The following is a 27,478-nucleotide window of genomic DNA, read 5'->3' on the forward strand; positions in this document are numbered from 1 at the left end:
AAGACCGGGCACAATGAAGAGTGTCATCATGGCACAGTTGAAGTCGGTGAACTCCTGGGTGCCTCCAGCCCATCAACAAAGTCCTGGGCTTCCGACACCGTAGTGAAAAGTTGTGTCACACCATTATGATTCACTTATAAATGGGCAGGGCAAAGCAAAGAAAATCTGATTTTCCAAGCAAACAATATATAGCAAATGGGGCAACTTTGGTAGAATATTTATTTATTTTATTTAAAATTATTTGTAGCCCACCTATCTACAAATCTAGGCGGGGAACAATGTAAACAACAAAATACAATAACAATACACATTAAAAAAATATATCATATACAATAACAATACACATTAAAAAAATAAACATCCAAACATCTTTACACAATCATAAAATACATCTTCAAAAATACAGTTCAAAGCTGTTACCAACCACAGCCTAATAGAATCTCATACACCTTCACAGCTGATGCCAAAAGCATGTGCAAATAATAGTTTTTACCTCTTTTATAAAATGACAAAGCATGGTCAATTGACCCATAGAAACCGATAGGGCATTCCACAGAGTAATCTTGGAAACACAAAATATGCTTGTTCTCGAAGGTCAATTGTCAGCCTCTGGGCCTGCAAGATGGCATGGTCCCCCCCCCCCCCAAGATGGAGGACACAGACGGTAATCACTCGTGGTCTATCAGTAGTGTCTAAGCATTGTCCAATTCTGTGGGCTCTCTCAACATGAAGGGGTCCCAGCACAGCAGAGAGCTCACAAGAGGTGGTCAACCAGCCTTTGAAAAATGTGCAAAGCTCGACCTCAGGTAAGGATTCTGGAAATTGAAGGTTGTTCCTTCTTGCTCAATTTTCCATATCTTCGATTCATTCCTCCAAGATCTCCAGTTCTTTTAGGTGGTTTTGCTGCAGCGTGTCCAGGTCTTCTACTTTATCCTCAATGTCGCTCACACATTGTTGAAATTGAGAAAAATTGCAGCTCATCCTTCAAGTTTCCTCAGAGGTTATGGTAAGAGCAGATAGCATAGTTGGTTTTAAGAAAGGTTTGGATAATTTCCTGGAGGAAAAGTCCATAGTCTGTTATTGAGAAAGACACTGGGCAAGCCACTGCTTACCCTGGATCGGTAGCATGGAATGTTGCTACTCCTTGGGCTTTGGCCAGGTACTAGGGACCTGGATTGGCCACCGTGGTAATGGGCTACTGGGCTTGATGGACCGTTGGTCTGACTCAGTAAGGCTATTCTTATGTTCTTATCATCAATGGGCAAAAGTCTTTTATCCAGAAGCACCTCGAGGGCTGCCGTCACCTCAGACGAGATCTCAGCTAGAGATTGACATGGGGGAAAAAATTTGTCCCCGTCACCGTCCCCGTCTCCGCCCCATCCGCACTACCACTGTCCCCGCCCCATCCCCTCGACTACTATCCCGCAGGATCCATACAAGCCTCAGTACTGCACTATTTAGCTTATTTCTTCCTTATAAATCAAAGTTCTGGTTGCTGAACTAGAAAAAGAGATGTTCAGCTGGCAGGGCTTTGTTTATACATTTTTATCAACACAACTAATTTACTACTTTATCCTAAAGCAAAGAAAATAAATATAATTCTTTTTTTCTATCTTTGTTGTCTGGTTTCTGCTTTCTTCATCTTCTCATTGAATTCCTTCCATCCACTGTCTGTCTTCTCTCTGCGTATTCCATTTGCTTTGTTACTGTGCCTCTCCCTTCACACCCCACCTCCAATTGGTCTAGCACCCATCTTCTTCCCTTCGCTCCCCCCATAGTTGGCATCTGTCTTCTTCCCTTCCAGCATCATCTCCCCACTCTCTGTTCCCCATTTCCCTTTAGCGTCTTCTCCCCATTCTGTCTTACCCATTTCCCTTCAGCATCTTCTCCCCACTTTCTGTTCCCCATTTCCTTTCAGCATCTTCTCCCCACTCTCTGTTCCCCATTTCCTTTCAGCGTCTGTTCCTTTCCACTACCACCCTTCCCTCTCGCCACCTCACCGCCCTTCAGCATCCCTCACGCTGTCTGAGCATCACCCTCTCTCCCCTTTATCTTTGCGGCATGTTTTAAGTTTACAGAGTAACTTTCTGAAGCCGCCAGAGCCTGCCTGCAGTGGCGTGCATCCGTCGGCGGAAGCTTCTCCTCTGACACAACCAGAAATTGGGTCAGAGGAGAAGCTTTCACCCACAGACGCATGCGACTGAAGGCAGGCTCCGGCAGCTGCAGCAAGTTACTCTGTAAATGCACCGTGAAGGTAAGGGGGAAGGAGATAGATACAGATCCGGCCGGTAGGTAGGAGTGAGGGTGATGCACACGATTGGTAACCGTGTATGTTCCCTCCCTTAACTGCGGGGACAAGACCATTCACCGCTCCACAGGGCAGTGGATGGCCTTGTCCCTGTATCTGCAGTAAGCACTCCCCCCCCACACCGTTTTGGTGGGCTAACCGCGGGTAACAGCCACCGTGTCATTCTCTAATCTCAGCTACCCATATAGAGGCAACTGACTGGCCTGTCATGTCCTGCAGAGTCACCATCTTAACTGCTATGACATTACCATGATCTTTCTCCTTTTATGCTGCTTTAGTAGCCATAACCTCTACCAAGCACCGAAATACGTGTCAAGGGTGTAGCAAACAAACAGCAAAAGTGGCAGTACCCTTAGAAAGGGAAAAGTAGCTTAAATTCAGGCTTATTTTAGGCAAGCGGCAGGAGAGACACTATTCAGAATCCTCTCCCTTGCATAGTGTCATGTGATTCCCTCAAAGGAAGTTTAAATTATGATATATTTAAATGACAACTAAAAGTTTTAGTATATATAGTTAGAGGCTAATTATATAAATAAGTATAATGAAGGGATATAGGGAATAGTATTCTTTATTGTTGAGTCAATTAAAGGAAAGACTATATAAATGATTTGTACATGTATATGTATGCTGGACATCTCAGAAACAATCTAATTCTGTATGTAACACCATTACTAAGTTACTTTATCATAACTCCATCAGTGTTGTCCCTCCTTTGTATCGAAATTTACACTGGCTCCCTGTAGAAGCACGTCAATTTTAAATTGGGCTGCTTCTACTACAAAGTTGCTACTGGTCATGCACCACATTATCTGATAGATCTATTTGTCTTTTCATTCCAGAGGAATCCCAGAAAAACTCACGCTTTCTTTGTCTTCCCACCAGCTAATGGCTGCAAACACAAAAAAATTCCATGAGCGTCTACTCTCTTTTCAAGCTGCTATGTATGACAGTGATCTGAGGCACTTGTTTTCCATGTCTAATTCATATCTTCACTTTTGAAGGCAACTAAAAACTTATCTTTTTAATAAGTTTATAGGTAACTAGCTTCTTTCCTACCTGCTTATTCCTTTGTATTTTTTATTACTCTTTTGTGAACCATATTGAACTACAGTACCTGGTTATGCGGTCTAGAAAATGGCTTAGGGGCTCATAATAAAAAAAAAAAAAAAAAAGTCTAAAAAGTGGCCTAAATGGCTACTTGGACGATCAAAAAGCCTGATCGTCCAAGTACCCATAATCAAAGCTGGTTTTAGACGTATCTAAAACCAGCTTAGGCCTTTTCCCTGCCTCTAAACGCACAGAGAGAAAAGAGGCGTTTTTAGAGGAGGGGAAAGAGCGGGCGGGAGGCGGGCCGACCTACACCTAGGCGTACAACACGTATAACCAAAAGATTTTGACAGGTTGCCTAGTCGACACTTATACGTTTTGACTTAGACCAAGTCAAAACACGTATAAGTGCCGAAAAGGGGCCGCTGAGCTGATCGTGGCTGCTGCGATCAGCTCAGCGGCCCCAGCAACCTGCCTACCCCTCTACAGCAATGATCGCGGCAGGAGAGATGGCTCATCTCCCCTGCCACAATCCACCCTTCCTCCCCCCCCACAACGTTCAGGGCAGGAGAGAGCCCAAGCCCTCCTGCCCCGCAATCCCCAACCCCACTCGACGACATCGGGGCAAGAGGGAACTCAAGCCCTCTTGCCCCAGTGGCACCCCCGACCTCCCTGACACTATCAGGTCAGGAGGGAGCCCAAGCCCTCCTGCCCCGTGATACCCAAACCCCCATCCCGATGACATCGTGGCAAAAGGGAGCCCAAACTCTCTTGTCCCGCAGCACCCCCAACCTCCCCGACACTATCAGGGCAGGAGGGAGCCCAAGCCCTCCTAACCCGCAATCCCCAAACCTCCTCCCCCAGGCCGAATCTGTTGGGGCCAGGAGAGGGCCAAGCCCTCCTGGCCCGGCTATCTCCCCCCCTCCACCACACGATCCAGCCAGGAGGGAGCCCAAGCCCTCCTGGCCCGTGACCCCCTCTAACCCCCATCCCCCACTAAAATACGGGCAGGAGGAATCCCAGGTCCTCCTGCCCTCGATGCAATCCCCCCCAACAACTGGACGTTTTTTTTTTATAATGGACATTTTCCCTACTTCTACTTTCAACGTTTAAGGCCTTAGGCCAAAAGGGGACTTAGACTTTTTTTTTAAATTATGCCCCTCTTATTGTATTGTATTGTATTGTGTTACTATTTGACTATAGTTCATATATTGTAGCTTGTGTATTGTACCATCAGTACTGTAGTTAATGTTCATATTTCCATTAAAGCTACTCATGTGACTCGCTTTGAATTGACTTCATAGTCATTAGTTAGCGGTATAGAAGCTTTAAATAAACAATAAACACGTCCTCATCATCTAAATCTCCATGTTCCACTCCCAACCATTCTGCAGCTGAAGAACTTTTCCTCCAGGAAAGGACCATCATCTCCTCAAGTTATCTTCTGCAGACATAAGACCTTCATTGCTAAAGTGAGTTACTTTTTTCCTGCTTAATTGATCAGTCAGTTTCTAATAATATTTTATCTTGTGGCACATTCTTGTTTAAATATCCCTAAATTGATAGCTAAAATCACTGCATTCCCTGTATAATCTTGTAAATAAACTTGCTCTGTAAAAATAAGAATCTAGGTCTTCCTTAATATTCTAAATATTAGTCTTTAAGCCCGTTACATTAACGGGTGCTAGAATATATGTTTGTCTGTCTTTCTTTATTTCTGTCTCTCTCTGCCGCTGTCTTTCTTTCTGTCTCTCTCCCTGCCTGTCTCTTTTTTCTTTCCTTTCTGTCATCCTCCCTCCCACTATCTGTCTTTCTTTCTCTCCCCACTTCTTTCCAATGTCTGCTCCCCCTGTCCCTCAGACTTCCATTCAGCGGCTGTCCCTCCTCTCCCCCACACTTCCATTCAGTGTCTGTCTCCCTCTCACCCCTTTTATCTACTGTTCACCCTCTGTTTTGCCCCTTCCATTCACTGCCCTCTCTTCTCTTTCCATCCAGTGTCCGCCCTCTCTCTCTCTGTTCCATATGGCATCTCCTCCTTCCTTTCCCCTTGGTCTGGCATACCTTCCTCCTTCCATGCATGCCCTGCAATGTCTTCTTCCCTCCAAGCCATTCTCTCCCCCTCTGCTCCCTTTCCTCCTTGAACTTCATCGGGCAGCAGCAGCATTTAAAATTTGCTGCTGTTGCTGGCTTCAGGCCTTCCTCTCTGGAGGGTCCTGCCTACTTCCTGTTTTCATGAAGAGAGGACCTGCCAGAGAGGAAGGCTTGAATCTGGCAACAGCAGCGAATTTTAAATGCTGCTGCTGCCCGAAGAAGCCAGGCCTTAACAACAAAGCTCCCTCCAGCGTTGGCAGCTGCGAGAGCGAGGTAGGGATACCGCTGGACCACCAGGTTTTTAAAAAAAAACCAAAAACTTACCAACGATGGCGGCGGTGCTGGGGGGGATTTGAAAAGCCATCGGCCGTGAAGTATGCCACCTGCATACTTCACGGCCGACGGCTTTTCAGGACTTTAAAAACTTACCAATGATGGCGGCAGTGCTGGGGAGGGTTTGAAAAGGTGCCGCGGTTCCTCTGTTGATCCCCGCCCGACATGTCTCACAACAGCAGTTTAAGTCTGGAGAGGGGGTTTGGAATTTCTGACGTTTGGACAATGGAGGCACACGATCGGGAAAGGGAGCCAGAGCCGGCAAGACCGCGGTCTGCGAGAGAGGGAGTGTTAGCCACGGACCTATGGATCACGGATCACAGATCACGCAGGTATGAGTGCGCATGCGCGGCTAGCGTTTTATTATTTTAGAAATTGTCCTGAAATATTATATAGTGCAGGTTAATAATGCAGACATTCCCCCAATTAACATCTATTAATACTATATTTCAAGTTAAATTCTTATTCACATTATATTCTTATCTCTCACATCACACTTTTAGTGTACGCAGTGGTGGATCCTCCTCCACTGCTATCCCACTATCAGTCAAGGTACCCCAGGACTCTGTTCTGTGACCTCTTCTTTTCTCCATCTATACTCATTGTCTTGGTGCTCTGATCTCCTCCCATGGTTTTCAATCTTACCTCTACGCTGACAACTCCCAGATCTACCTCTTTACACCAGAAACCTGTACAACAGGGGTAGGAAGCTCCAGTCCTCGAGAGCCGTATTCCAGTCGAGTTTTCAGGATTTCCCCAATGAATATGCATGAGATCTATTTACATGCACTGTTTTCAATGCATATTCATTGGGGAAATCCTGAAAACCTGATTGGAATACGGCTCTCAAGGACCGGAGTTCCCTACACCTGCTCTACAATAATCCAGGCCCGAATCTCAGCCTGCCTATCCAACATTACTGCCTAGATGTCCTAATACCACTTAAAACTGAATATGACCAAGACTGACTTACCCTTCCATCTAAACCTACCTCTCCTCTCCCCCCATCTCTATCTTAGTGGATAACACTCTCATTTTCCCAGTCTCATTAGCTCATAACCTCGGGGTCATCATTGACTCCTCTCTCTCTTTCTCTGCACAAATCCAACAGACTGCCAAAACCTGTCATTTCTTTCTCCAAAATCCAACTCTTCCTCTCTCAGCACACTACCAAAACCCTTATCCACACCTCTCACCTAGATTATTGCAGCTTGCTTCTCAAAGATCTTCTACATAACCCTCTCTCCCCTTCAATCTGTTCAAAATTCTGCTACACAATTTATATTCTTCCAGAGTCCCTTTGCTCACATCACCCCTGTCCTCAAGTCACTTCATTGGCAACCTATCCATTTCTGTATACAGTTCAAACTCCTCTTATTGACTTACAAGTGCATTTACTCTGCAGATCCTCAATATATCTCTTCTCTTATTTCTCCCTATACTCCTCCCCGGGAACTCTATTCATCAGGCAAGTCACTTATCTATATCCTTCTCCTTTACTGGCAACTCCAGACTACGTTCCTTCTCTCTTGCTGCACTATACATCTTGAACAGACTGACTGAGTCAATATGTCATGCTCTGTCCTTGGCAGTATTCAAATCCAGGCTAAAAACTCACTTTTTTAAAGGTTGCTTTTAACTCCTAACCTCCATTTTCTTGTAAAGTACCCATGCCTGAGAAACTCTAAAACCCCCTACTTGTCCTATTTGCCTGTTTGATTAGATTGTAAGCTCTACTGAGCAGGGACTGTCTCTTGAATGTTTTAATGTATAGCGCGCTACATAAGTCTAGCAGTACTATAGAAATGATAACTAGTGTAGCAGTAAAAGGGGATGAATGGAAAAGAAAGATAACACGAGAGAAGGGAATGTGTCTTTGATAGTCCTGAAAGGTTCAATTTTTCTTCTTCCATACCATTTACTTGCAGGAAGGTAGCACACTTATGCTATCAGCAGATGACTCCAGAACACAAGGAAACTTGCATCACACTACTCATCTCTGTGTTTCAAAAACCATTTAAGAGTCAGTTTATCATACAACTCACCGTGGTGGTTTCCCTTCCAGTTTTCTCCTCCCTTCCATTTGCATCTGAACCTTTACTAGGTCTGTCGGACTGGCAAAAAATTGGCCAATAGCACCAGCTAACATCCCTCCTACTACAGATTGCCTTAAAAAAATTAAAGAAAACTCTTGATTATATATACAGTGATGCTAAAAGCAGCAAATAAAGTTTGAGAAGGATCCCTATATCAGGGAAACAATTTTGAGAAACTGGTTTTAAGCATTCAGGTGACTATCACTTATCTCACATGTTTAATAAATATGAAAAATTCTTCCCCCCCCCCCCCATTTTCATATGTCAAGCTTCTCTTCATTTAGTACACTGCTATAATAAGTATTTATATGGTAAAGATCTAGGGCAGAACTCTCAAACTCTGGATCTTCAGGGCCACAAACCAGCTGGGTTTTCAAGATATCCCTAAAAAGAATTTGTATAAAACGGAGGTAAATGGGAAAACAGTTCTCTATCATACTTATTCATCAGGGATATCCTAAAAATCTGACTGATTCATGTCCCATCTCCCCTCACTTGAGAGCCCTGATCTTGGTCTATTATTTTTTGGCCATGCATTGTCTATGGGACAATATATATTCACACTGGCCCTTATTTTTTAAATGGCACCTAAAATATAGGTGCCAAGGAATGCAGCACATAGCACAAGTCAATCTTAAGTAAGGTGCCATTTATTAGGCATCATTTATAGAATAGTGCCTAGTAACGCCCAAAGTGAATTTAGGCACTAGTAGGTATCTGAACCTCAGGTGCCCCCTATTTATACCAGGGTTTTCTTGACCTAAATACCAGTGCCTAAGTCCAAAACAGACACCTACATGGCAAACATGCCCACAATCCGTCCTTAACCATGCCCACTTTCTGGTAAGCACCTCGGGCTAGATGCAATAAACACTGTTGCTAAGACCGTGTGAGTCGCTGTTGGCTGATTTTTGGGCTGATTGTGGAACAACGATCGATGTTCCAACAGGTTTCCATGCAAATGATTTGAATGGAGGTTCACCGTAATCCTGTTTCACAAGTCACCTTGAGAGCTACTTGCACACATGCGCCGAGCCCATAGAAAAGAAAAAAAAAAAAAGAAAAACACAGGCAGACCTGTCAGTAACACAGCTACCAACAGATGTCTGTTGGCTTTTCTGAATTGGTCCTAGCGACCTAATTCTGGCATGCAAGTTTAGGGCATCAATCGAATGTCTGTGTCTGTGTATGGCCGTTTGGTGGAGGATGGGCTGGGGAGGGCTTCAATGGCTGGGAGGGTGTAGATGGGCTGGAGTAAGTCTTAACAGAGATTTCGGCAGTTGGAACCCAAGCACAGTACCGGGTAAAGCTTTGGATTCTTGCCCAGAAATAGCTAAGAAGAAAAAAAATTTAAAAAAAAAAAAATTTAAATTGAATCAGGTTGGGCAGACTGGATGGACCATTCAGGTCTTTATCTGCCGTCATCTACTATGTTACTATGTATGTTACTATGTTTAATATTAATGATCTCATTTGCATGCCATAATCGGAGAATGTAGGACCGCATGGAAAACCATGCAGCAAGCCATTTTTGGCATAGGGTTGTCAAATACATCAGTAATTAAACCAGTAAAACTGGTTTAGTGAAGATTGTTAGATGATCAGACACTTTAATGCATCTAGCCTTGGTGCCTACCATTCAATTAATTTTAATTTAAGCCAGTTATGAGGTGCTTATTGCTTGTTATTGGTGGCAATTTTGCTTTTCAAATAACTAAATTAAGCGTCTTTTGTAGAATCTGCCAGTACATGATTAACAAAAAGCAACAACATTTTATCATGTGCAATTGTAAACTTTGGAAAGAAAACATACTGGGCGTGGCTTGGAGTGCGCTCCTCAAGCCCGGACAATTAACTGAAAAGTTGTAAAACTTCACGAACTTTGCTCCTTCCAAAAAAAAAAAAAAAAAGTAACTTTTAAAATGGTGGATTCAGAACCTTTAGTTAGATGGGTACATGTGGAAATGAGCCTAGGAAATACTATGTTGGTGCTATTTAATGTATACGCCCCAAATTCGAAGCAAAGTGAATTCTTTTAAACTCTGCAACCAAGTTTCCAAGTTTATTGGTTTTTAATATCCCGACCATCAAACAATTGTCTGGCCGGTTAACAATAAAATTAAAAAAAAAAAGAATTAAATGTAGTAGTATGTGCAAAAAGATGTCTAAAGTTAAACATAAAAGACAAAGACTTGACGTACTGGAGTGTGAGGGCAGTAAGTGAGGAAAGGGAAAAAGTTACATTGTATAGGTGAGAAGGAGAGAGTGGGGGGGAGGATTGAACAAAGGGGAGGGGAGCGTTAAAACAGTTAATACTACCACTGTCCGCTTCTAATTTAGTGGTGGCTGGGGATTTTAACGCTGTGATGGATCCAGTGATGGATAAAAAACCTAGTAAAATTATGAAATCATTAGGATTAGATAATTTTGTACATTCTTGTGATTTGAAAGATATATGGCGGATACTTCATTTTAATGAATGGGAATTTTCCTTTTGTTCTCAGGTTCACAAATCCTTTTCAAGAATAGATTATATTTTCATTTCAAATTATTTAAGTCAGCAGGTAACACAAGCCTCCATAGATCCAATTATCTTGTCTGATCATGGGGGGGGGGGGTTAATTTTAAAATTGTTGGGCAGGATAATAACAGATCTTTATGGAGATTCAATAAAACATTGTTAGAGGATTCCAATTTTCTTGAATATTTCAGTTAAAAATAAATGATTTCTTCCAAATTAATGATTCAAAAGAACTCTCAGTGGTGACAATATGGGATGCTTTTAAGGCAACCATGAGAGGTCAAATTATTTCATATTCAGCATATGTTAGGAAACAGCTCAAAAAACAATTTTCTAATTTGGAACAGGAAATTAAGGTTTTAGAGTCAAAATTGATTGAAAAATGGGAACAAACTACTCTACAGACTTTTAAAAGTAAAATGTAAATACAGTGGTACCTTGGATTACGAGCATAATCCGTTCCAGGAGCATGCTCGTAATCCAAAATGCTCGTTTATCAAAGCGAGTTTCCCCATAGGAAATAATGGAAACTCGCTTTGAGAGGTTCCCACCCCCCACCTGAGGCCAGCAGCGCTGCTCCCCCCCCCCATGAGAACCGGCATTGCTCCCCCCGAAGGCCCCCCCCGCCACCATCGGGCATCCCCCCGCCGCGACCTGAGGTCCCCCCAACCCACCCGAACCCTCTTCTTACTTTGCTGTAGCCTCCGCAGCGGCACCGGCACCAGCATGTCCTGTGCGTGGTGCCGGTGCCTGAAGATCTGCTTCCTGTGCTGGGCCTTGAGAGTTCACGTTCGACGTGAACTCTCAGGCCTTGAGCATGCGCACATGCTCAAGGCCCAGCACAGGAAGCAGATCTTCAGGCACCGGCACCATGCACAGGACATGCTGGTGCCGGTGCCGCTGCGGAGGCTACAGCAAAGTAAGAAAAGGGTTCGGGTGGGTTGGGGGGTGCCATATGGCGTCGGGGGGGGCCCGATGGCGGCAAGGGGGGTGCCGGATCACGGGGGGGAGGGTGCCGGTTCGCGGGGGGGGGGGGGGGCGCTCGCAAATCGAAGGTTTCCGAGGCGCTGATTTTGCGAATGTTTTGCTCGTCTTGCAAAACACTCGCAAACCGGTGTACTCGTAAACCGAGGTACCACTGTATAATGAAATTTCTTCACAATTTGTAAGGAAAGATTTGTTTTCTCAACAGACCATGTATTATGGAAGTTCAAATAAGGCGGAAAGATTACTGGCGAATTATCTTAAAGCAAAGAAAAGAAAAACAAAAATTATTGCAATAAAAGATGAAAAAGGTGATACTCATTCTCAAATTGGACCTATATTAAAACAATTCTTAAATTTTTATAAAGCTTTGTATTCTTTCGAGCTTTATACAGACAAAGAAAAAGATGGTTTAGAGTTTTTAAAATTAATTAATGGTCCAAAAATTCCTGCTCACATAAAAAGAAGTTTAGAGGCGCCTATATCACAAAAAGAATTGCAATCAGCGTTGAAGTCCTTTAGAGTTGGATCCGCTCCAGGTGGAGATGGTTTTACGGTAGTTTTATAAATCATTTCAAAGTACCCTCTTAGTTCATTTATTAAATTTATATCAGACCCAACTTACTAAAGGTTGCATTACAGGTACTATGGTGGAATCTGTTACTATAGTTTTGCCAAAACCAAATAAAGATTCCACATTGGTCTCAAATTACAGGCCTATTTCTTTAATCAATATAGATGGTAAACTTCTGGCTAAGACATTGGCTATACGATTGGCTAAGGCTCTCCCTTTTATTATTGGTATGCACCAAACGGGATTTGTTGCTCAGAGACATTCCTCTAATAACACCGGATTGGCTTTTCATATGTTAAATTTATCAAAAGCCATGAAAGATCCAGCTTTTTCTGTTTCCTTAGATGCAGAGAAAGCTTTTGATCGGGTGGAATGGACCTTCATGTATCAAGCAATCGGGAATATAAGGTCTTTGCTTATGCGGATGATATACTGCTTCATTTGAGGAATCCTGAAACAATCATTCCATGCTTACTTGAATTAATGGATAAATTTGGAAAATTTTCATGTTATAAGATAAATTGGAGTAAATCAGAAGTTCTTCCAATTAATGTCCATTGCACAAAAGGATTATTTGATACATTCCCTTTTCTATGGAAAGAGGATGGAATAAAATATTTAAGCATTTGGATAAAAAACACGTTGGATGAAACAAAAGTAAATGAAAAATTTTTATTACAGAAGGTAACAGAAATGTGTGAGCAATGGAATCCTTTACATCTTTCTTGGTGGGGGAGAGTCCAAACTATTAAAATGATGATATTGCCTGTGGTTTGTTATCAAATGGGTATGTTAACAGTTTTTTTTAAGGGGTCCTTTTATAAAAAGTTAAACAGTATACTTTCAAAATTTATTTGGCTGGGTAAAATTGCTTGAATTTTGTTAGTATCTTTACAAAAGCCAATTGCGGAGGGAGGGGTAAATTTTCCCAATTTTTATAGGTATCATCAATCCTATATTTTACGTCAAGGTATGTATTGGGTCCTCCTAGAGCTCATTGAAAATCTCCCAGATTGGTTGTGGTTGGAATGGCGACTCATGTTCCCTCTGCAACTATGTCATGTTCTCAATATCAAAATGCCTAGATTATATAAAGAAAACAGAATTTTAATGGATACATGGAAAACCTTACGATATATCAACAATTTAACACCAACTCTTTTAGTGATATTGGCTTATCTAAACTTTCTTTTATATGCTCAGGAATTTTTGGTCCCTTAATTAATTTTAAAAATTCTAACCCATCCTTTTCTTTATCTAAGTAAGACTCCGAAGAATACAGGCCTTTATAAAAATTTAAAAATTGTTTTAAAAATCGGTCCAATTCACAAATCTATTAATCAATCTATATGGCTGAACTCCAAGATCCAAATTGGCGGAGAAAAGGTCGTCTGGAAGCATTGGATGATTGCAGAAATATGTATATTAGAAGATGTTATTTCTAATGGTAAACTGCTTGAGTTTTCACAGTTGCAACATAAATATGGCCTCAATAAATCACAAAATTTTAGATGGTTGCAACTGAAGCAGGCCATTTAGGTAGGGTTCCCTGAATGGAAAAATCTTAATAATCAATATAGTTTAGAGTTCTTATGCTTTCTGGGGCACCAGGCCGCTAAGTGATATAAATTAATATCTGGATTTATGAATAAAAAAACCAAAGACTGGTCTTCGGGACATTTGGAGCATTGAGATTAAGCATCAAATTATTGCGTCTCAATGGCCACAAATTTGGTCTTGGAGGATGAGATGTACGATGTCTGCATCTATGAGACAAACATGTTTTTTCCTGCTACATAGAGCTCTCTGGACCCCTGTTTGTTTAAAAAAATTAGATTGCTCTAAGTCTGATAGATGTTGGCATTGTCATCTTGAAGTAGGGACTTTTTATCATCTATTGTTTTATTGTCCATTTATTATGACATTCTGGAAATCAATTTGGGACCAAATTAACAATTTGTTAGAAAATCATGTGGCATTGTCGTATGATACAGTATTATTTGGTGTGTCAATGAGAGAGAAGAGTCAAATATCTTCCAAAAATAATAAACTCTTACTTATTTTAACAGGGGTTGCCATAAAACAAATAACATATAATTGGAAAAACTGGAGTAGACTAAACTATAGTTTTTGGTGGAATTCAGTGTGTCATATTTATAAAATGGAAAAAACATTAGCTATTCAGAAAGGGAATTTTACTAACTTTCAAGATGTGTGGGGGCCATTAACAAAGTATTGCAATGAATAATTATCATTTCCCTGATTTGTATAAATGAAGTAATAGGGGGGAGAGGTAATTTTTGAAGATTTCATTGTTTGTTATGAAAGGAAAGGATAATCTTTATTATATGGTTTATATATTGTGACATATTGAAGGGTAGGGAGGGAATGGGATAAATGATATTGAATATGAATAAGTATAGAATTTCAAGTGATGTTTTTCAGTTAAAATGATGTTACTTGATGTAAGTTGTAAAAATGAATAAAGAATTTTTAAAAACCCAACAATTTTACACCTATCCCATTACAAAAATCAACAAATCAGACTATTTGACTTAACTCCAAGATTGGCGGATTTAAGGTCATCTAGAAACACTGGATGATAGCAGGACTACGTATTTTAGATGATGTTATAAATAATGGTAAGCTGCTTGATTTTTCACAGTTGCAGCATAAATTTGGACTTATCAATTCACAAAGTTTTAGATGGCTGCAACTGAAGCATTCAGGTGGGGTTCCCTGAATGGAAAAATTTAAATAATCAGTATAGCTTGGAATTCATATGTTTTCAGGTGGACTTCCTGGGACACCAGGCTGCACAATGGTATAAATTGTTAGCTGAATTTGCAAATAAGAAACCAAAAACTGGTCTTAGGGACATCTGGAGTATTGAGATTAAGCACCAAATTTCTGCGTTTCAATGGCCACGAATTTGGTCTTGGAGGATGAGATGTACAATGCCGGCATCTATGAAACAAACATGTTTTTTTCTGTTACATAGAGCATTCTGGACACTGGTTCGTTTACAAAAGTTGGGTAACTCTAAGTCAAATAGATATTGGCATTGTCATCTCGAAGCAGGGACTTTAGATCATTTATTGTTCTACGGTCCTTTTATTATGGCATTTTGGAAATCAATATGGGGCCAAATTAATTGTTTGTTGGAAAATCCAGTGGCATTGTCTTATGATACTATATTATTTGGCATGATTATGAGGGCTAAAAGCCAAATATCATCTAAGAACAACAGGCTTTTGTTAATAATGACAGGAGTCGTCATACAACAAATTACAAGCAATTGGAAGAATTGGAAAAGGCTTAATTATAGTTTCTGGTGGAATTCATTGTGTCATATGTATAAAATGGAAAGGACATTGGCCATTCAGAAAGGGAATTTTAAGAGGTTTCAGGAGATTTGGGAGCCATTAGCAAAATATTGTGACGTTTAAATAGTGTTTTCCCCTTTAAATATGCACATCCGGGAAGGAGGAGGTGGGGGGATGATAGGTTAATGAATTTTGAATAATTAATATGGGCTGATAATAGATATTTTATGTATGGATATGGTAATTGATAAGGGGGGAGGGGGATTCAATTCTGAAATGAATATTACAAGAATATTAAGTGTGATATTTAAGCATAAAATGTTGTATTTATTGTTACACTTCTTGTAAGTTTTGAAATTAATAAAGAATTTGGAAAAAAAAGAAAACATACTGATGGTTTAAAAGAAAAATACACAATTGTATCAATATTTAAAAGCATTCATTTGGATAGCAGCACTTGCTGTCCGGATTAAGTGCTGCTGAGCAGGATATTCAGAGGCACTATCTAGATATCCTTATAAAACTTCTTGGCACTATTCTGCTAAAATGCTATCCTAAGTTATCCAGGTAGTGGACTGAATATCCCTGCTATAGGGATAAGTTCCAGCACTGACTGGATTTACTAGATATTCAGTACTGCGACCCAGATATTGGTCCTGAATATGCATATTTTGGGGCAAACATGGCTAGTGTGAAAGAAAAAAGAAAGATAGATAGATACTGACTCAAATATTCTAATACTTTTATTATATACAGTCAACCTTCGGTTTGCGAGTGTTTTGCAAGATGAGAAAACACTCACAAATCTTGCCTCGCAAACCGAGCGTTGACTCAATATGCGAGCCCCCACCCCGAGAACCGGCAACGCCTGTCCGCCCGCCCGCCCGCCCGCCCAAACCCTTACCGCAATCGGGCATCGGCATGCAGCACCAACCCACAGGACGTGCCAATGCAAAAAGAGCCTGCCAGTGATCTCTGCTGGGCCTTGAGCATCTGTGCATGCTCAAGGCCTTCTGGCTCCCGCTCTCTCCGAGATTCTAATGAGATCACCGGCAGGAGGCAGGCTCTTTCAGCACCAGCACGTCCTGTGGGTTGGTGCTGCGTGCCGGTACCTGATTTCGGTAAGGGTTTGGGGGGGACAATGCCGGTTCTCAGGGGCGATGCCAGTTCCGGGGTGGGGTGGAAGCACGCCAGTTGCCTCGGAGGAGGGGGGGGGGTCTTTTTGGGATGTGCAATGAATCGCTCGTATTTCCATTAACTCCTATGGGGAAAGTTGCTTTGATATATGAGCACTTTAGTTTATGGGCATGCTTCTGGAACGAATTATGCTCGCAAACCAAGGTTCCACTGTATATGAAACTATAGTTACTGGGCAGACTTGTACGGTCTGCGTCTATGTATGGCCGTTTGGAGGAGGATGGGCAGGGGAGGGCTTCAATGGCTGGGAGGGTGTAGATGGGCTGGAGTAAGTCTTAACAGAGATTTCGGCAGTTGGAACCCAAGCACAGTACCGGGTAAAGCTTTGGATTCTCGCCCAGAAATAGCTAAGAAGAAAAAAAAAAAAAATTTAAATTGAATCAGGTTGGGCAGACTGGATGGACCATTCGGGTCTTTATCTGCCGTCATCTACTATGTTACTATAGTTTCATTAATCACAATAGCAGCACTGAAAAAAATGTGCTGAAGACCACATGTTAACAAGAATAAGCTACAAAGACTGGCATCTCCAGCTAGAAAGTTCTTCTCCATTGTCCTGTCTCTGCAGACCAAATGCACTAACAAAAGACTGGCTTATCATTCTGCATAGTCATTTCTATGTGTACACTGAAGCTAGTATCAGCAGTATCCCCTTAACTGTATCCATGACATCCTGTTTGTCTGTCTTGCCTGTTTAGATTGTAAGCTTTTTCAAGCAGGGACTGTTTTCTTATTCTATGTGACACTGTGCAGCGCTGTGTGTGTCTGGTAGTGCTATAGAAATAGTTAATAGTAGTAGTACTAGTAGTAGCAGTATACATCTTCATTAACACCTGAGAAAGTGCATTTGGTTTCTTAACAGAAAAAAGGACTATGGGACTCATTTTCAAAACAGAAAGACTTCCAAAAAAACGGCATAAAGTTGTACTTGGACATATCCTAGTGCCAATTTTTAAAACAGACATTTTAGACATCTTTTAGCCTTCCTGAAAATATGGACATGGAGATGATTGAGGCTCCTGAAAGTGCCATGCAGTCCTCACCAAAAGAAACTCTTCCTGAGGAAATTGCTATGGAATGTGGTGACTGCATTCAGAATGGGGAAGGAGGAGAAATTCCCATGGAAATTCTTTTAGCCAAGTGAAAGGTTAGAACTATGAAAATGTCCTGTATTGTTTAAAGCTTGAACATAAAGGGTTGTGTTTTCCTGCACTGTGGAAGATGTGCTGCTGTGTCTCAGTCTATGCCCCGAGGAGGTGGAGGGATTTGAATTACTGAAATAATTCAGTATGGGTGGGTGAAAATTTAAAAGCTTGGGTTTTAGTTCTATACCCTTCTTCCCTGACCTGGGGGTATTGTAACAGCCTGCAACACTCTGGCTCAAGAGAAGGTTGAAGGAGGGAAAAGTGGAACTGTTCATTTCAGTTGGAGAAGATGCAGAGCATAGAAACAGAATGCTACGGGGTACTTTTAATGTGAAACCTGATTTGTTTGTTTGAAACTGTAAAATGCTGAAGTCCTTTCCAAGGGAAGGAGAAACCTGGATGTTGGAACAGTGAAGCGCAGGATGTGCAGAGAAAGGCTATTCCAGGAAAGTAAAAGGGAACTGTGCTAATCTTTCCTGTTTGTCACTGGAAGAATTTTTTTGCCACTGTCTTCTGGGAATTTAAAAGTGGGTTGTTGTTTTTTTTTGGGGGGGAGGGGACTTTAATTCATACTGGTAACCCACTGTTCTGCTCTGGTCATATTCTAAAGATTTGGGGGGTTTTTTGGGGGGGAGTCTGCACAAGAAATAAAGGAAACTGTTTGAACCTTAGCCAAGGACCATTCTGACAATTATTTTTGGTGTTTTCTGGATGAATTGAACTGGGGTGGTTCATTGGGAGAATAACCCTGTGTGCCTGTCCAGCTGTCCCAAAGCTTGCGTGACTGCTGGCGGCACAACACCAAATACTGAGCTGCCCCATAGGATAGTGTTGTGCTAGTTACTGTAAAAAAAAAAAAAAAAAAGTAACTAGTTACCATTACAGTGGTACCTCAGTTTAAGAGTGTACCGGTTTGCAAGTGTTTTGCAAGATGAGCAAAACATTTGCAAAATCGGCACCTCGGAAACCAAGCATGCCTCGATTTACGAGCACCTCTCCCTGCGATCAGGCACCCCCCACTCGCTTCGCACCCCCCCCCCCCGCCGAGATCTGGCATCCCCATGGCACCCACCCACCTGATCACATTCCTTACCCCTATTTGGCACTGGCACCAGCACCAACGCACAGGACATGCGGGTGCCAGTGCCCGAAGATCTGCCTTCTTCTTTGTGCTGGGCCTTGAGCATGCGCAGATGCTCAAGGCCCAGCACAAAGAAGAAGGCAGATCTTCGGGCACCGGCACTTCCATGTCCTGTGCATTGGTGCCGGTGCCAAATAGGGTAAGGAATGTGATCAGGTGGGTGCCTGGGGGATGCCGGATCGCGGCGGGGGGGGGCAACGTGAGTGGGGGGGGCATGAGCGGAGGGGGTGGATCATATGGGGGGAGCAATGCCGATTCTTGGGCTGGGTAGAGCAGCACCGCTGGCCTCAGGGGATGGGGGTGGGTGGGAACAAATCAAGCGAGTTTCCCTTAGTTCCTATGAGGAAACTCGCTTTGATATACGAGTATTTTGGTTTACGAGCATGCCTCTGGAACTAATTATGCTCGTAAACCAAGGTTCCACCGTACTAGTTACATGGAATAAAAAGTAACTAGTTACTGATTTCAGTTATTCTTCACTAAATATAAATTATTACTTTACCAGTTAATGGAAAAAGTAACTAGATAGTTACTCGTTAGCTTTGTTAATTAATTATAACTATATGAACATTACAATGAGTACTCTATTTTCAAATGCGTTTCTTATTGGCTCTGAGCATTAAAAGCATTTCAAAATGCTCATCAGTTAAAACTGTTCCTGCGTGGTGTAAGAAGATGCTGAAGAGTCTTTCCACTGTTGCGCTTGATGGAAGGCTCGTATTCTTCAGAATAAATACTTCTTTCACAGTTGGATAGTGCTGGAGACTGGATATATCACTTGCAGCATCATTCAAGAAGAGGTCTAGTTACAACTGCACAGCATTGTCCCCTTTATTTGATTCATAGAAGAAGCAGCTGGTGTCTTCACTGGAAGTTGGTGCTGCAATATGAGTTATGTTTTCAGCATTAACCTGAGCCTGCATTGCTTGCATCAGCAAGTATTTGGTATGAGTTCTGCCAGCATCTGACTGAATCCAATGCAGCTTGGATGTGAAACACTTGCTACTATCAAATCATTAGCTTCACGTAGACCAAAGCCCTTAATAATTCCATTCATTAGAGCATCAACAAGTGGGCTGCAAATTTGAGTGAAGGCCTGATGGAGGTAGGATGTGCTTGCAGTGAAGAAATTGTTGGCAGAAGAACTCCCATGAAACACTGGTCTTCAGCTTGCAGTGTGTCCAGTGCCTTAGCAATTGATTTAATCACCATAATATACTCTGCCATTTAATATACTCTGCAATTTAATTTGAGTGGAAAGCTGTTAGGGAAAGCTTCTCACAGATGTCATTGAGAACAGTTTCAGACTTCACAATAGAATACACTTTGCCAACAGCATAATAGAATGAATTCCATCTAGTAACATTTGGTACAGCAAGTGTGGTTTCCGAAGTTTCGTACACTATTACAACTGCCTGTGGACTTTTACTGCACTTGTTTCAGAGGGTATTGCATTACACCGAGGTTCTACGGCTTAACTTCTTGTAATTTGCATCATCAGTGGCCCCTTCTGAATCACAGCATTCAAGTTCACTGTATGAGTACTACAATGATGGTGAGATGGACGTGCATACTCTGTTGCTTCTGCATCTGTTTGGTTGTCTAGGATATCTGAAATGTCTGTGCAGGTCACCTCTCTATTGTCGATTTGTGAGGGCACAACTTGTATTGGTTCTGCGACCATTGTTTCCGTCTCTGAGAACGCCTTGAATGCCTTAACAAAGTTTGATCCATTGTCAGTAACTGTGCAGAGAACTTTGTTAGTTATTCGAAATTTGGAGTGGATCTTCTCAAGTATGGATACAAACAGATCGAAAGTATGTCATCCTCACAAACGTGAACGTGCCAATGCTGCAGACTTTCGTTCCAATGTGCTGATCTTGAACCAGTGTACAGTAACTCCAAAAAAGTTTCTGTTGTTGGAGGTCCAAATACCAGCTGTTGAGAAGACTTCAGTCACAAGTGACAGCTTATTCTGAAGGTCATTCGTCATCATACGATATTGGTCCTCAATGTGTCCCGTAAGAGCCTTGCGAGTCAATACAGTTTTGCCTGGTTGAAGACCAGTGACTAACTGAATGAATTCTGGTGACTCGACTGAGAAGGCTTGCATGTCCCCAGTAACAAAATTCATAACGAGATCATTTACCCTTTTCTGTGACACAATGATGTCCCTGTTACTGCTCCATGAAGCAGCCAAAGTTTGCTGTTTCTTTGGCAGGGATTCTGATGCATCTGATGAAGAACAGCTTGCTGATCTCTTCAACAAAGATGGACGTTTTGCAAGTGCTTCTTAAGATTTATTATAGTATTGATTGAAGCTGTAGGTCTGCTTAGAAGCCAGCAGACAAAGTTTGCAACGTACATGGATATTTCTGCTGTCTGACCCTACTAGTGTAAAAAATTCAGTGAAGACTAAACGCTCAAATGAACTTACATTGTGATTATCATTTTTCTCTATTGTGGGCTTACTGAGGATTAGACTGCAGCCCACATTCATCCTCTCAAGGGTTACCCAGAGAGTCCTAGTTTCCCAGGACTTTGATAAGGTGCTTATCCAGTCCACAGGTCTTTGTCACTGCTTCTTTTTTATCTCAGGGTAAGAATATCTTATGTCCACAGTAGTCCTTCTTGGAGGCTTCCTTTTGGAAGGGGGAGACTACCCCTCCCATTCTGGGTTCCTCTCCCCAGATTTTAGGGCCTCTTAGCCACTTCAGAGACCATTTTTATTAATAATAACAGTACATGCAAATGAGTTTGCAAATTAGTCCCTTTAAGTATGCAAAAACAGTCCATCTTATTTAATATTTTCATCAATGACCTAGAAGAAGGAACATCCAGTGAGATCATCAAGTTTGCAGACGACACAAAGCTATCCCGGGCAATCAGATCGCAGAAGGATAGCGAGGAACTCCAGAGTGACTTGTGTCAATTAGAGAAATGGGTGGAGAAATGGCAGAAGAAGTTTAATGTGAAAAGTGCAAAGTAATGCATTTAGGCAGAAAGAACAAGGAACACGAGTATAGAATGTCAGGTGCAATTCTGAGTAAGAGCGAACAAGAAAAGGACCTGGGTGTACTGATAGATAGGATCCTGAAACCGTTGGCACAATGCGCAGCAGCGACAAAGAAAGCAAATAGAATGTTAAGCATGATAAATGGTAGTAGAACCCACTAGGGCCCAGGCCATCATGGACCTGGTACTTACGAATGGGGAAAGCATCTCGGACGTCTCGGTGGGAGAGACGCTAGCCACCAGTGACCATAACATGGTATGGTTTAATAACCTTAAGAAAGGCTTCCCTAGATCACAAACAAAAACAAGGGTACTCAATTTCAGGGGCACTGACTTCGCACGCATGGGAGATTTCGTCTACCAGACGCTGCAGGTTCAAGAAGTAACTGATAATGTGGAAGCTATGTGGACAACCTTGAAATTGATCCTTCATGAGGCAACTATTCGCTACATAAAATCGGTAACCAAACAACAAAGAAAAAGGAAACCCCAATGGTTCACAGATGAGGTATCACACCTCGTCAAGGAGAAGAAAAGAGCATTTCTATCATACAAACGCATGGGGGAAAAAGAAGCAAACATTGAATACAGGACAAAGTCTGCAGCGGTCAAAACAGCAGTCAGGGAGGCCAAACTTCGTATGGAAGAAACTCTAGCGAAGAACATCAAGAAAGGGGACAAATTCTTCTTCAGATACATTAGCGACAGGAAAAAGAACACAAACGGGATAGTACGCCTTAGAACGCCAGACGGGAATTATGTGGAAACTGACTCCGATAAAGCCAAACTACTGAATAATTACCGTATTTTCACGTAGATAATGCGCACCCGTGTAAAACGCGCACACGGGTATAGCGTGCGGGAAACACAAATTTATGTACAGAAATTTTTATATACCGTGCACACCCATATACCGCGCATGCTGCCCGACTCTCCTTTCGCCCGCCGACTCTCCTCTGGCCACCCCGACTCTCCTCTCCCCCTTGAAGTCCTGTCCCCACCCTGAAAGCCTGATGCCCCCCCCCGACGTCCGATTCACCCCCCCCGCAGGACCGCTCGTACCCCCACCCCGAAGGACCTCTCGCACGCACTCCCACCCGCACCCTGAAGGACCGCTCGCACCCCTACAGCCTCCCGACCCCCCCCCCCATCATGTAGAAGCTCCTACCAGTGTCCTGCTGCTTTATCTTGGCGGTCCCGGCCCTTCCGTGAGCCCTGCGCCTGTGCTGCTTCCTCTTCCAGCGGTTCGCCCTTTCTCTAACGTCAATCCCTCTTGCCCCGCCGACTCCCCGACTCCCCGACACGATCGGGGCAAGAGGGAGCTCAAGCCCTCTTGCCCCAGCCAACCGCGGCACCCCCGACACGATCGAGGCAAGAGGGAGCTCAAGCCCTCTTGCCCCCCCGACACGATCGGGGCAAAAAGGAGTCCAAGCCCTCTTGCCCCGCCGACTCCCCAACTCCCCGACACGATCGGGGCAAGAGGGAGCTCAAGCCCTCTTGCCCCAGCCAACCGCGGCACCCCCGACACGATCGGGGCAAGAGGGAGCTCAAGCCCTCTTGCCCCCCCCGACACGATCGGGGCAAAAGGGAGTCCAAGCCCTCTTGCCCCGCCGACTCCCCAACTCCCCGACACGATCGGGGCAAGAGGGAGCTCAAGCCCTCTTGCCCCAGCCAACCGCGGCACCCCCGACACGATCGGGGCAAGAGGGAGCTCAAGCCCTCTTGCCCCCCCGACACGATTGGGGCAAAAGGGAGCCCAAGCCCTCTTGCCCCGCCGACTCCCCAACTCCCCGACAATATCGGGCCAGGAGGGAGCCCAAACCCTCCTGGCCACGGCGACCCCTACCCCCACCCCGCACTACATTACGGCAGGAGGGAGCCCAGGCCCTCCTGCCCTCGACGCAAACCCCCCCTCCCCCCAACGACCGCCCTCCCAAGAACCTCCGACCGCTCCCCCAGCCGACCCGCGACCCCCCTGGCCGACCCCCACGACACCCCCACCCCCCTTTCCCGTACCATTGTGTAGTTGGCCGGACAGACGGGAGCCAAACCCGCCTGTCTGGCAGGCAGCCAACGACGGAATGTGGCCGGATTGGCCCATCCGTCCCAAAGCTCTGCCTACTGGTGGGGCCTAAGGCGCCTGGACCAATCAGAATAGGCCCAGGAGCCTTAGGTCCCTCCTGGGTGTGGGGCCTGAGGCACATGGGCCCAACCCGACCATGTGCCCAAGGCCCCGCCCCCAGGAGGGACCTAAGGCTCCCGGGCCTATTCTGATTAGCCCAGACGCCTTAGGCCCCACCAGTAGGCGGAGCTTTGGGACGGATGGGCCAATCCGGCCTCATTCCGTCATTGGCTGCCTGCCAGACAGGCGGGTTTGGCTCCCGTCTGTCTGGCCAACTATACAAAGGTACGGGGAAGGGGGGTGGGGGTGTCGTGGGGGTCGGCCAGGGGGGTCGCGGGTCGGCTGGGGGGGCGATCGGAGGTTCTTTGGGGGGGGCAGTCGTTGGGGGGAGGGGGGTTTGTGTCGAGGGCAGGAGGGCCTGGGATCCCTCCTGCCCGTAATGTAGTGCGGGGTGGGGGTAAGGGGTCGCCGTGGCCAGGAGGGTTTGGGCTCCCTCCTGGCCCGATATTGTCGGGGAGTTGGGGAGTCGGCGGGGCAAGAGGGCTTGGCCTCCCTTTTGCCCCGATCGTGTCGGGGGGGCAAGAGGGCTTGAGCTCCCTCTTGCCCCGATCGTGTCGGGGGTGCCGCCGTTGGCAGGGGCAAGAGGGCTTGAGCTCCCTCTTGCCTCGATCGTGTCAGGAGTGCCGCGGTTGACTGGGGCAAGAGCTTGAGCTCCCTCTTGCCCCGATCGTGTCGGGGAGTCGGCGGGGCAAGAGGGCTTGACGTTAGAGAAAGGGCGAACCGCCGGAAGAGGAAGCAGCAGGCGCAGGGCTCACAGAAGGGCCGGGACCGCCAAGAGGAAGCAGCAGGACACCGGTAGGAGCTTCTACATGATGGGGGGGGGGGTCGGGAGGCTGTGGGGTGCGAGTGGTCCTTCAGGGTGGGGGTGTGGGTGGGAGTGCGTGCGAGCGGTCCTTCGGGGTTGGGGTGCAGGTGCGTGCGGTCCTGCGGAGGGAGGTGAAACGGACGTCGGGGGGGGTAACTATGTAAAAAAAAATTTGTATACCGCGCAAGGTTATGCACGGTTTGTAAAAACACGTATAACGCACGTGTTATATGCGTGAAAATATGGTACTTCTGTTCAGTCTTTACCTGCGAGGCACCAGGGCACGGGCCTCGGCTGGATGCAAAGCAAAGCATGGATGACCCATTTCAGAAGTTTGAGTTCACACCAGCTGATGTTTACAGAGAACTGTCAAGACTCAAGGTGAACAAAGCCATGGGACCGGACAATCTGCACCCAAGAGTGCTCAGAGAGCTATGCGATGTTTTGGCGGAACCGTTAGCCATGCTCTTTAATCTCTCCCTAAGTACGGGGAGAGTCCCCCTAGACTGGAAAACTGCCAATGTTGTTTCTCTGCACAAAAAGGGTTGCAGAGTGGAGGCTGTGAATTACAGACCAGTAAGTCTCACATCAATAGTGTGTAAACTCATGGAAACTCTACTTAAAGGGAAATTAGACACGATATTGGATGAGGGGAATCTGAGGGATCCCTGTCAACATGGATTCACTAGGGGCAGGTCATGCCAATCCAATCTTATCAGCTTCTTTGACTGGGTGACAGGAAAGCTAGACTTGGGAGAGTATCTGGACATAGTGTACTTGGATTTCAGTAAAGCGTTTGACAGTGTCCCACACCGTAGACTATTAAACAAGATGAAATCGATGGGGTTAGGTGAGAAACTAACGGCATGGGTCAATGATTGGCTGAGTGGAAGACTTCAGAGGGTGGTGGTCAATGGCACCCTCTCTAAGACATTGGAGGTGACTAGCGGAGTGCCACAGGGCTCAGTCCTGGGACCATCCCTTTTTAACATATTTATAAGGGACTTGACCCGAGGGCTTCAGGGTAAAGTAGCGCTGTTTGCCGATGACGCCAAACTGTGTAATATAGTAGGTGAAAGCGATCTCACGGATGGTATGGCGCAGGATCTGATCAAGTTGGAAAACTGGTCTTCAACATGGCAGCTGGGCTTCAAAGCAAAGAAGTGTAAGGTGATGCATCTCGGCAGCAGAAATCCATGAAGAACATACACCTTGAATGGAGAAACACTAGCTACGACCTCAGAAGAACGGAACTTGGGAGTAATCATCAGTGCAGACATGAAGGCTGCCAAACAAGTAGAGAAGGCCTCATCCAAGGCAAGGCGGATGATGGGATGTATCAATAGAAGCTTCGTCAGCCCTAAACCTGAAGTCATAATGCCACTGTACAGAACCATGGTGAGACCTCATCTGGAGTACTGTGTGCAATTCTGGAGGCCACATTACCGTAAAGATGTACTTCGAGCTGAGTCAGTCCAGCGAATGGCCACTAGGATGGTCTCCGGACTCAAGGGTCTCTCATACGAGGAAAGACTGGGCAAGTTGCAGCTCTACTCTCTAGAGGAGCACAGGGAGAGGGGTGACATGATTGAGACATTTAAGTACGTCACAGGTCGTGTCGAGGTGGAAAACGACATATTCTTTCCTAAGGGACCTTCAGTCACAAGGGGGCACCCGCTCAAACTCAGAGGAGGGAGATTTGGTGGTGACACCAGGAAGTATTTCTTTACAGAAAGGGTGGTGGATCACTGGAACAAACTACCGGTGCAAGTGATCAAGGCCACTAGCGTGCTCGACTTTAAGAATAAATGGGACATCCACGTGGGATCTCTACGTGGGTCGAGCAGCACTCTGACTTAATGGGGTGGGACAGTAGAGTGGGCAGACTTGATGGGCTATAGCCCTTTTCTGCCATCATCTTTCTATGTTTCTAAGAAAGGAATCACGAGTAGATTGGAGAAAGTTATAATGCCGCTTTATAGAGCAATGGTCAGACCACACTTGGAATACTGTGTCCAACATTGGTCTCCCAACCTAAAGAAGGATATAAAATTGTTGGAGAGGGTGCAGAGACGAGAAACAAAGCTAATAAAAGGTATGGAGAACTTGGAATACGAGGAACGACTTAAGAGACTGGGATTGTTCTCTCTTGAGAAAAGGAGACTGCGAGGGGATACGATCGAGACTTTCAAAATACTAAAAGAAATTGACAAAATAAGAGCAGGAAAAAAATTATTTACAATGTCCAATGTGACACGGACAAAAGGACATGGACTGAAGATAAAGGGGGACAAGTCCAGGACAAATATCAGGAAGTTCTGCTTCACGCAATGAGTGGTGGACACCTGGAATGCTCTCCCAGAGGAGGTTATTGTGGAATCCACCGTTCTAGGATTTAAAAGCAAACTAGATGCACATCTCCTTACGAGAGGCATAGAGGGATATGGGTGACTAAAATTACGCCAGGTGTACACCTGGCTGGGCCTTTGCGTGTGCGTATCGCCGGACTTGATGGACCGAAGGTCTGATCCAGAGATCGCAGTTCTTATGTTCTTATGAAGCAATTCTTTCAGTGCAGTAGAGCCCATTTGGCTAGCTGTCATCACATATAGCTGGTACAGGGGTACTTATTGTAATGCGCTGTGGTGAGGCAAGAGAAATGAGTTGAATTGGAGGTTTAATGAGTAAAATAGCATGAATGGAAATTCATCAT

The 27,478-nt window shown here is 44.5% G+C and overlaps 1 protein-coding gene across 2 annotated transcripts in view; it reads right to left on the reverse strand.

Moving 5' to 3' along the window:
• SLC25A27 (solute carrier family 25 member 27) overlaps positions 1-27,478 on the reverse strand; it is a 126,054-nt gene that overhangs the window by 51,102 nt on the left and 47,474 nt on the right. For both annotated transcript variants that reach the window (XR_004538638.1, XM_033935595.1), the window contains exon 4: positions 7,825-7,947. Coding sequence is in view for 1 of the 2 variants with exons in the window: in XM_033935595.1 (XP_033791486.1) it covers positions 7,825-7,947 (123 nt within the window). In the remaining variant the exon portion in view is untranslated. The remainder of the gene's footprint in view (positions 1-7,824; positions 7,948-27,478) is intronic.

Source organism: Geotrypetes seraphini, chromosome 3 (assembly GCF_902459505.1).
Source record: "Geotrypetes seraphini chromosome 3, aGeoSer1.1, whole genome shotgun sequence".
Taxonomy (NCBI): Eukaryota; Metazoa; Chordata; class Amphibia; order Gymnophiona; family Dermophiidae; genus Geotrypetes; species Geotrypetes seraphini.